The sequence below is a fragment of the Momordica charantia genome (genome assembly GCF_013281855.1).
Source record: "Momordica charantia cultivar OHB3-1 chromosome 9 unlocalized genomic scaffold, Mcharantia_2.0 BLBB01000009.1, whole genome shotgun sequence".
Classification (NCBI taxonomy): Eukaryota; Viridiplantae; Streptophyta; class Magnoliopsida; order Cucurbitales; family Cucurbitaceae; genus Momordica; species Momordica charantia.
In genome coordinates this window covers 10094450-10106007 of record NW_028275167.1, presented here as the reverse complement: position 1 = coordinate 10106007, position 11558 = coordinate 10094450, and the positions used below count along the sequence as shown (strand labels likewise).

Below are 11558 nucleotides of genomic sequence, written 5' to 3'. Positions count from 1 at the left end.
TAAATAGAAGTAGAAGGGGACTCCCCTAATCATCATTGGAATCGTTCTAAAAAATTGGGTTGAGATGTATCCCTTCCAAAATGACTGGGGCTGCTATTACCTTGTGAAGGTCCTGGAAGTGATTCTTGCTGCGTAGCTAATCAAGCCAAAGCAGCTCTGGTTCTCAATCTATAGGAAGTAGCGTCAAACACTTCAAGAACTTTCTTCTTTCATTTCTTGATTTTCTTAACCAAATTCGCCCGTGAGATACCATCACTGGAGCTTTCTACCACAAACACATAACGAGGGTCAAAACTTGAGAAACTAGAAATAGAGGGGCACAAACCTATAGGTGGCAAAGATGCAGTAGGGAAAAATTATAGGGAACGTCCTCAAGACTGAACTGCTCCTCTGTAAGGGCTGAATTAACATTTTCTTCTCTACCAACAACCTCTTGCTTTTCATGCTCGAATGATCTCTCAGGAGATCACATCCAGATCTCGTATTGCAACCCATCATCTTCTCGCTCCTCCTCATTTGTCGATCCACATACCATTTGTGGACTTGCAGGATCCGGTTCAGAAGTAGTAGGCGATACTACTGGTTGTTGATCAATGTAAACCTTTACATCACAGCCCATCATTTCATCCCTACATTTCTCAATCGCAATGTTTGTTTCGCATCCCCAATGTAATCTTGGTCTTTTCGGTTCTCCTATGCTACATTTAAACTCATGAGCAAAATACTAACTTCTTGTATAGAAGGTTTAGGAGGTTGAATACTGAGAATGGACACTGGCATAGTGAAAAAGGCAGAAATGTCAGGTGCTACTACACTGCAAATCCTTCGTCATCTGAATTGCTGTGAATTATCAGCTATTTGTTCTAATCCTCTTAATTGTCATCTTGCCCTAACTCAACTTCAGTAGATACATTAATAATATGAGAATAAATGAGAGTTTGGATAGGTGGAGCCTTAGGTGATAAAGGTGGTGATTCTAGAGGAGGGCCTCCTTGAAGGGCTTCAAACGCCTCTTTATATATTTTCACATTTAGGTTTAATGTTTTCTCTATCGCAGCCTTCCATTCCTCCATTAATTTTTTAATGTTTTCAAAATTATATTTTCCAATAAGCTCTTCCTTAGATTTTTGCCTCTTCCTTTTTACCAAAATGCTTTCTTTCCCTTCTCGATTTTCTTTCTATCCTAATCCCTTAGTTTCACTTGATCCCCCAATTTCTGGATATCTAAAGAGCTAGGTGAATTGGGCAATATTGTACGTGAGGTTCGGCTAGTGCTATGCGTAGGAATTGTATAGACGAGGGGAAATGCGACTGGAGGGGTGGGTGGCGGTCCTACGGATGGCTAATACTCCCTTCGCTCATGCTCTGTACCTTCCTTCTCTTCCGACTTTGTTGAGGAAGAACCTCCTTGGACTCTGAATCAAAAAATCTCACGGTATAGAGGAGAGAAAATCGTGGGTCTTTGTCAATTTAAAGAAAGAATTTAGGGCTTTTCAGGTGGAGTTTCAGCAATAGATGTTTGGGTATTTAATAGGTTACGAAATTTGCCCAAATAGCCACTGGAAAAATCGTGCAGAAACCAAACCCTTAGAAATGTTCTATTTTTGGCCTCTAGTAGTGCCCGACGCTTTTATAAAAATCCCAAGTTCTTGCTCCTACAATATCAAAAAAAAATTAATTTTAGAAATAAAGAAATCATCAAAAAGCAAAATGAATGGCATAAGTCAAGCAAAAACAATGGAAAATTATTTTACACATAATTCCCTTAGCAAGGCAACCAAGACTTATAATTTTTAATAGTTACACCTACTTAACAAAAAGATAGTAAATGATGTTGTAGACCGACGACATAACATGAAGTAAGATAAGGAGAATTTCATAGAGAATGTGTATTTTTCGCTTACTGAGAGGCCTTATTTATAGGAGCTTAGAACTGAATCTTTAGTCAGTTCAAATATTTATCTTTTAATATCTCATTTATATGAATCTCTTTTAACACTAATAGAAAAGTGATCTTCCATGACAGTTGTGAACAATAAAAAGGTTTGGAGGAAAAGAAAACTGTCATAAATGATGGGAGCGCGTTTTTTGCGGGAAAAAAATGCTATTTTTCGAATTTTGTAAGTTTTATGACAGTTAAAAACTATAACGAAAATCGAATTTTCAATGACAGTGAAAAACTGTCACGAAATGGTGGAGGCGCGATTTTGGCGGGAAAAAACGGCAATTTACGATTTCATGCTCTATGACATTTTATAATTGTCAAGAAAAATAAAAAAAATTCACGTATTCCATGACAATTACCTAGACCATCTTGAAAAAGTATGACATACAAAAAGTGTCACGAATGATTTTGAGCGCATTTAATTTCTGTCGGAAAAACTACAGCTTTATTAACGATATTAATTCTTTCGGATTGTCCGGTCGCACCGAGTATAGATTTATGCTTAATAGATTCCCCCAAATACTCCATGAAATAAGTAGAAAATGGTATTTGGTATTGTGGTATGCTTATCCTGCATAATTGTGTCCTTCCTCTCTTCGGTCCCAAGTTTGACCCATATTAACTTAAATTATTTTTTCAACCCTCTATTATTATCTTTCTATAAAAATAATATAAGTTAATTCTAGTTTCACCAAACATTTCATAAACAAAATATTCATATTTAAATTATACCCGAGTTTTTTTTATTGGAATGAAATGTAGTCAACTTAATCTAGTGGTTAGTAATTATTTTGCATTTAAATTGAAACTAGTTAGGTTTGTTGGAAACTATTTATTGCCGGCCACGAGTCGACAAAAGAAATGTATTGTTATTTAAGAATATCTTTGATCATGATACTCTATGCAAGTCTCTTCAGGTCGGAATGTTTTGCTGAGCTAAACTGTTCATTATGTTTTATCGACCGACCTAGAAGGTTAGAGCCGACCTACGCAAAGATGTCTGCATGAGTGTTGAATAACACATTAACCAAACAACACGCTGCATTTTATGGGCAGTCGTATGACCGTTAAGCCATTGTCGGGAGTCTTGTCGGAGATCATCTTTATAAATAGAATTCAAATTTATTATTTATTGGGTGTGCATTTTTATTTTTTATTATTTATTTTTGCAAGAATTCAATACTTTCTCTTATCCTCATTTGCTAGCAAGAATGTTCAAGAAATGATTTTAAATTTCGTGATTTAAAGTCAGAGATATGATTGAAAATTCTTTACCTTGTTTGGAACAAAATAAATTTGAAATGAATATAATTAAATTTAGTTGTTTGGATGTTCATTGGATAGTTGAGTTTGATTTTTCGATTCACACAAAATAGCTAGTTCAACTGAACCGAAATTTTTTATTCAAATATCCTTTTTCATTCAAATATCCTTTTTAAATTTCAAATATCCTTATGGAATGAGTGACATTAACGGTAACGCTTGGAGTTTAGAGTAGTGCGACCCTCGAACTTTCGTGGACGAAAGTTTTTTTAAGGTAGGTAGTCTGTAACGCCCCGCGTTCTCTGGATTAAGCTTTAGATTGTGCTTTTAGATTTCTCCCTTTTTCGTTAAGTGAAATTCTTGGATCTTCTTATTTTGGAGTTTTAATTCTGGGATAATTAGAATCAAGTTTATTTTCGTTGGATTAAGATAGATTAAGTTTCGAATTTTGAGAAGAGATTTTTAATTAAATCTTATTTTAAGAATTTTGAAATTTAATTTTCCTTTTGGATTTTTTTATTGGGTTTCAAGCTTAAGTTAATCTCTTAATTTATTTTCTCAAATCCTTTTTGAAGTAAAGGATTATGAAAAATCTCTAGTCTTTTAAAAGGGCTTAGTCTATTCTTCTTTGTTTCTATTTATTTGGGCTCAATCCTTTTTTATAAAAGAAAAAAAAATTTAAGGGAAAATGGCTTTCACATACTCGCGTATGGAGCCTGTTTGCTTCAGGCTCATCAACAACACACAAAAGGAAAAGAAAAGAATTAAAAAAAAAAAAAGAAAAACCCTAACATCTCTTTCTTCCTTTCCCTTCTCTTCTTCCCCTTGCCCTAGCCACCGGGAAAATAACTCATATTACCCTCCCAAGTTTCTATTTGGCTCAAATAACCCTGCCCTCCAAAATTGTTTTCAATGACCTACTTTATTATCTTAATTAATTTTTTAAAAAATGAAAGTACATTTGTGCCCTTGAAGTAAAAAAAAAAAACCAACAGTTAGCCTTTGCCCCTCTTTCTCTTCCGTTTCGTTTCCTTTTCTTGCATCTTCTTCTTCTCCTTTTTGATTCCCTCCATTTCCTTCAACATAGAAAGCTTCGATTGGAGGTTCGATTTCGTTTTGAAAGTAGCGTGGACATTAAAGGTTCGATTTCGTTTTGTTTATTTTTTGTTTTCCTTTTCGATTTCGTTTTTTTTTCATCGATTTCCTTTTAGATTTTAGGCGTTTTAGTTTCCGGCGAGTATTTCAATTGATTTCTGGTTGTTTAAGGTGTATGAGAGGTTGAAGATGACCGTTGTTGTAGATTTCGTTGTGGGTTTTTTTAATGGGAGGTATTCTCGGGTTATTTCGTAGGAAGTGGGTTAGGGCTTTGATTGTTTAGAATCTGGAGAATTCTCGGTGGGTTTTGGGCGAAGTCGGTTACAATTACCAACATTTTGGAGTGTGTTCTTAGGAATCTGAAGATTTCTCGGTGGTTTTCGGGCGAATTAAGTTAGGGATTTGGGAAATTATAAATTCTCGGGGTCTTTCGGGCTTGGTGGATTTGCATTTGGAGTGTTATTTATCGTTTGGATAAATTCTCGGGGCATTTCGGGCGTGGTGTGTTGGAAATCCCTTTTTATTTATTTCGCCCGAAATGCCCCAAGAATTTTTCCACACGGATAAATAACACTCCAAATTCCCGGGGTATTTCGGACGAGCTAAATTGAACTTGTGGGAGTTGTAGGCTCTGGAAAAATTCTCGGTTCTCGTTCTCGCCCGGGAAAGTCCGCCATAATTTTTACAAAATTAATGATTCCTGAACGAAATGTTCGAGTTCATTAATACTGCTAAAATTCTCGTGCACGACTTCGCCTGAAAATTGCCCTGAGAAAGTTGACAGAAATAGTTTCTTTTATTTTTTGGTTGGTTAAACGATTGATTGGTTATTAGCATATATTTATATGTATGGCTTGTCAATTTCTCTAATCATAGGATCCTTTATTTACCCATCTACAGGTTAATTCAAAATGGAAATGGTAGTTAAAATCCCTCCCTCATCCTATGTCTCCGCCAACTTGACATGTCGGTCGCACCTAGTGAAGACTACCGCAGACATTAAGAGTAAATTGACCCCACCACAGCTTAGGATGTTTAGGAAAACTGTATTCGGCCACCTCCTTGACTTGGACCTCGTATTTAACGGGTCATTGATACACAACATCCTACTTAGGGAGATCGAGGATAGTACACCTGACACCATTAGCTTTAACCTGTTTGGGAGTAAGGTGTCATTTGGGCGGAGAGAGTTTGACATTATTTCTGGTCTTAAGTATGATAGGAGTCCAGTTAGAAAAGACACATCTCACCACAAACTTAGGCTTTTTACTTTAATGATAGCAACAACGTTCTGTTGAGTGAATTTGAGAAGATTTATATAATCACAAGGTTCGAGGATGACTTCGACGCGGTCAAGGTATCTGTTGGGGAGTGAGAGGACCCTGAAGTACGACTATACATTGCTGGGAATAGTTGATGATTGGGAAACATGTTGCAACCACAACTGAGGCATGTTGTCCTTTGATAAGACTATATATAGTCTGAAGCGTGGCCCGACGAAGAGGTCAAAGGATGGTGGGTTTAGGAAATCGCACAGTCTCTATGGTTTCCCTTGGGTGTTCTAGGTATGAGCATAAATACTTGTTTCCAATTTTCGTTCCTTTGAACTGGTCAATAACGTCCACCACTTATACTTACAGGTGTGGGCCTACGAGACTATATCTTCCTTATCTGGGCATGTGGCCAGTAAGGTAAATCCGGACGTCGTGCCACGTATTCTTCAGTGGAGGTGCGGCCATTCAACTGCATGGCATGTGCTGGACAGGGAGATTTTTCGATCTAGCATAGTAAGTTAAATCCTGTTTATACCTATAACTTTCTTTAATTTCCATATTTATGCCAACACATTCATTACCATTGCTGTAAGGAAGAACTCAATCAATAGAAGCAACAGATGCTGAGACGACCTTCCTAAATAGGACGTTCGAACCACCCGAGCCCGAAGATAAGAACGAAGTCCCGCGTGAGAACAATGCTGCTGAACCATCAAGTGCATGTGTAGGACCAGAGAAGGATGACAGGGAACAAAGAGCGAACGTCGATGAAGGTGTCAAAGAAGACGTCCATGTAGAGGCTGAGGAGAAGGAGGAGAATGGAAGTGGTAAAAAGGTACACATGTCCAGTGTGTGTCTGAGGAAAGTTAAAAAAACATTTGAAGTGCATGGACAAGCGCATGGACGACGAGTTTGGAGGTATTAAGGCTGAATTAAAATCCATCCGGAAGTTCTTGCGAAGAATCCCTAAGGTAATAACAGTTTTCGTTTACAATAACTACGATATCGTTTTCATATAGCGAGAACTAACTTGTCCTCCATTGTATAGGGTTTACCTGTCGACCCGAATGACATGAAAAGAGGCAGTAGTGGTGATGGTACTAGGCCAGGAGACGATCCTAGTGATGCACCCAGTGACAGACCTAGTGATGGACCCACTGACGGACCTAGTGGTGGACTCACTAGCACCGATGGTGGTCGGGGTGATGGTTCTAAGGGTGGTGATGGGTCTACACCATCTTCTAGGGAAGGGGACGACATGGATGACATGATCATCAATCCCCCCCATGTGAACATGCACGGGACAAAGGCACATCAGTCTGGTCAAACGGCTGAGGACCAGGCTGAACAAGAGCGCGAGGTATGTGTTTGTAATCCATAAGTTCAAATTCGATCGTAACCATGATCTGACGAAGGTTACTGTGCCCTCTTTCAACATAATCCACCTGCCTTGTCGTGCAAGGAAGACATGGGTATAAAGGATGTGCACAAGGAGCGTATGGAAACTGGTCTATACACGTTGCGAGGCTACCCCTCTCGAGGAGACTCCTATTAAGAGCAGACAGGTGAACCATATTATGATCGATTCACATCCATTAGAGTCATCTATGGACGACGACGTATTTATTTTTTACCTTTCACCTCTAAACACAAGATTTTATCTGCTAACATAATTTATCCAGAATGAATACATCGAGGATTTCATGGGCTCTGATGTCGAAGGGCTGGGAGAAGTAAAATCTCATAATGCTGAGCATACATCGACGTTGCATCCGGATCTTGATGAGGTACGTGTGTTGTTGCAGCTCGTTGAAAGCCACAAACCTCGACGGAGGTCTTAGAAGAGGAAGCTCCCATGGAAGCTTCGGGGCTCGTTCAATGTCATGGTGGACGGAAAACGGAAGAAGGTAATGCGATATGACCCACTAGTCCATGTCCCCCTTGAACAAGTCCAGAAGTTTCATGCTTGGATGGCAAACCCTAACACCGACCGCGCCACTAGCAAATCATATTACGGTGATCGGGGAAAGACATGGTTTCGTGACCTTATCACCCCAAACAAGTGGATGGCGAGTGAGGTACGAGTTCGAAACCTTAAATTGATTCGTTGTTCATGTTCACGTGAAACAAACTCGAGCAAAGGCAGGACTTGTGTTGTCGAAGATTCACCATCGGTGACATCGTACTTGCGGTACATATATATACATATATATACACACATATATATACAGATATATAGACATATATACACACATATATATACATATATACACACATATATATACATATATACATATATACACACATATATATACATATATACATATATATATCTCATACACTGACCGTATGTACAAATTCATGTCCTAACCAAAATTTTTCGTCGTTACAGAACTTTCTTCGACGAACAGACGGACTATATCAATGCATGACGGCCCCGAACGCAGTACCTGCGAGAGTTGCAGCGGAATACGATTGGGCTGGCAAGTGTGAGACCATCCTGAGCTACATGGACAGGATGCACACCGACTATCAGGCACAATGGCTTGATCTGGATGCTGTTTACCTACCATGCAACATTGGTGGCAACATTGGATTATGCTACACATGGATCTACAGGAGGGTGAGATCATCGTGTGAGATTTGATAAGGTCGATGACACCCTTTCTAACTCTGCAGTCCAAGTTTAGGCTGATGGTCGTTGTCCTACCGGCGTTGATGCACAGGGTCGGTGTTCAGGTACTGAGGCCGATACTACCAAATACACCATGGTGCGTTTTTCAGGTAACGTCAGCACCCCAGCAAGGCGGGTTCGGTGCAGGATGTTTTGTGTTAAATACTTCAAGTATGATATAACAGGGTCAAATATGGCCAGCTTAGCTCAGAACAACATTAGTTTCTTTAAGGAGAAATTAGTCATAAAAATGTGGGCAAATTGATCTATATTCTGAATCCAATTCGCTTATTAGTACTATGACATCATTTTATTACCTAGCTTTTACAAACTACTTATCTTGCTTCCTATAAGACAAATATGTTAAAAAGGCAATTTGATACAAAAAACGAACCAATTGTGCAAGCCAACTTTGCAATCCAACAATACAACATCGACTATTTATATTCCGCCCAAAAACAACCAAGTATGGAAATCAGTGAAATATTTCACGGGCAAATTCGAGCTATTAACGGGTGAGAAACATTTTGCCCGAAAATTTTTTCATCAACTTAGATGTTGTTCTCTGGACTATTTCACGGGCGAGAATATCAACATCCTGCCCGATAACATACATTAATTACCTCTCAAAATTAAGTAAGGCAAAATTTTATCAACATTTCGCCCAAATATATGACGATCAGTTTCCAGTACACAAAAAATAAAATACATGGATAAGTAAGTCATACATCGAACTAAGACTCGGTTATTCGTTATGGTTGGCGGCAAGTTTTCCTATTGTGACCTTGCATTCCACAGCTGCTGCATTTATGTATCTGTTGAGGCTCGCCTGCTGAAGGCATTTGTATTGTTTGCCGTCTTCCAACTCTCGCAACGAACTTTGGAGGCTCGATGGTGTACTCAACAAAGTCGTCGGGTAAAGGCTAGTCCTCCACATAACCCAATGGGTAGATTGGTTCGACGTATGCGTTAAGAAGCGTTTCTAATTTATACTTCGACGAACACGACGTATATATACTAACATTACGATGCATGGCGGCAGCGACAGCGTGGGAGCACGGGATCTGGTAGTAGTCAAACTGCTTACACGTACAACTCTTACTGTTTAAGTTGACACGCACTTTGCTGCTACCATCGTGTACCTCATACTCGTAATTATCAATCGGTCTAATCGTATGTCTTCGGGCCTGCTCCACTGCACCCTTAACAATCTCCTCAGCAAAATCAGTAAGAATGGATGCTCTGGTCGATGCGTACGTCCGCCGCTCGTAAAACCATTGTTTTAGAAGATCGCTACAATATTCTAATAGTGCAGTGACAAGCAAATATCATGCATGCACTAGAACTGCATTGAGGGACTCTGCAATGTTTGTTGTCATCTGATTGTACCTCAACCCAGGTTGATATGCACGTGACCATTTATCGAACCTGAGTTCTTCCAAGTACTTTCGCACTTCTGGGAATCCCGCAAGCTGATTCCAATAATACCTGAAGGTAGACTTCTTGAGTGTCTTAGCTGCTAGGAGGTATAGCCATTCCACGCCCTCAATCTTGAGCTTATCATTCAAGTTCATCTACACGTGATACATGCAACTAACCTGTTCAGCAGTGGGGAAGACAAAAGTCACAAAGTTATTAATGGTTCGGTGTCGGTCAGACACAAACACCAATCCTTCAACGTCTCCAATGCAACTCTTCACCCACTCCAAGTACCAAGTCCATGAGTTGTCTATTTCCCTGTCTACGATTCCAAATGCAAGTGGATATATCTGATTATTACCATCAACAAAGGAGGCTATCAATATCACACCTTTATATTTTCCCTTCAGATGTGCACCGTCGATGACAAGTAGGCTCGAATGCAACTTTTAAACCCCCGGATAGAGTAGCCTAGGGCCATGAATGCATATTGGAAATATTTATCGTCCTCCAACTTCAATGAAAATATCGTGCCTGGGTTCACCGATTTCAACGCCTCACCGTATTTACGCAAAAGGGTGTACGACTTCTTCGGCGACACCATTAGTAGTTCCAAAGCCCTTTCTCTCGCATGCCACGCCTTTTCATATCGGATGTTAATGTCGTAATTTTTCCGAATGTCATTAACAATATCCTTCGGTCTATAACGACGACTTACATCCTCAAAGGTTGACTTTATAATCTGATCCACCACACGACTTCGAGCTTGCCGGTGGTCATGTTTCATTACCTCATGAATGCAACTGTGCACCTCATAAAATGTAGAGATAAGGAAAGTATCTGAACCTTTAATTTTCCTTGAACAAAGGCTCCATTTGCACTCATCCTCGATGAATCAGACAGTTGTACAAACTTTTTGTCGACTTCTTCATGCGATATTCAAAATTCATCTTCATTGTGTAGACCGAGAGTTTGAACTACAAATCTTCTTTTAATCGAAAAGTACTCCCTACCGCAATGTCCTCCGTTGACAAACAAACTTTATCACCTGTCCTAACAATTTCCCTTGAGCAAGAAGCTTGACCAGTTGCACACAATGCATTCGTACTGACCACGTACACTTCGGTTGAGGGGTCCGATGATGGACCGGCTACATCCACTGGGTCTACTTCCTTCTCATTGTCAAAATCAACATCATCCTCGAATTCAGTATTGTGGTTGTCATCATCCTCGACCTCGTACTCGTACTCCACGTTGTTCTCATCGTTATCGTCTCATTGACCGTAATAGTTTGTTTCATCGTCATCCAAGTTACATGGGACTACATTGTTCCTCAGCAGTGTCATTGATGGGTCAAAACATGATGGACTAGGAGCGTGGAATCAAAAGGAAGCGATGGCGCATAATATGGAACGGTCTGCCCTAACTGGTGGGGAATTCATTTTTAGCTAGTTTTCGGGTGGGAAAATGCGATTTCACTCGAGAATGCATTGCATTACATTATTATTTTCACACTTTCAGCCGGGAAAAATGTGTTTCCGCCCGAGAATTTACGCTTCAATTGAGGGGTAGTTGGGTACGTTTACTTCCACTGACAATTTTGAAAAAGTTGATTTGGATCATTCAAAATAATTTTTGAGAGGTGGGTTATTTGAGCACATTGGAAACTTGAGAGGGTCATATGAGTCAATTTCCCCTAGCTGCCCCACCCCTCTCTTTCTTTTTCTTCTTTTTCAGCAAGTCCTCACCAGCGATGGTGGCCCTCCGATGAGTGACGATGTGCGACACCCACGGCAGCCCAAGCAGATCGACAAGCAGTGGCCTTCGGAACGTAACGGCAAACAGGTGCAGCGTTTTCTCCCTCTCAACGGCGGCGTCCTTCTTTGAT

General features: G+C 39.8%; 1 protein-coding gene across 1 annotated transcript; it reads right to left on the bottom strand.

Annotated features, from left to right (window-relative positions):
• Window positions 1-9174: 9174 nt before the first annotated feature.
• Window positions 9175-10457, bottom strand: LOC148208928 (uncharacterized). The gene is made up of 4 exons (XM_088117375.1): window positions 10215-10457; window positions 9850-10020; window positions 9641-9723; window positions 9175-9544 (listed from the first exon to the last, which is right to left on the bottom strand). The coding sequence occupies exons 1-4, from the start codon at window positions 10455-10457 to the stop codon at window positions 9175-9177; spliced, it is 867 nt and encodes a 288-aa protein (XP_087973501.1).
• Window positions 10458-11558: the final 1101 nt, after the last annotated feature.

What these genes read in the sequence shown, in the direction of transcription:
- LOC148208928 (XM_088117375.1), bottom strand. Translation starts at nt 10,457, where the DNA reads ATGAAACATGACCACCGGCAAGCTCGAAGTCGTGTGGTGGATCAGATT. An exon ending in ACGGTGAGGCGTTGAAATCG is followed by an intron (nt 10,021 to 10,214) that starts GTGAACCCAGGC and finishes GGTAATAATCAG; the next exon opens with ATATATCCACTTGCATTTGG. An exon ending in TCTTCCCCACTGCTGAACAG is followed by an intron (nt 9,724 to 9,849) that starts GTTAGTTGCATG and finishes TATTGGAATCAG; the next exon opens with CTTGCGGGATTCCCAGAAGT.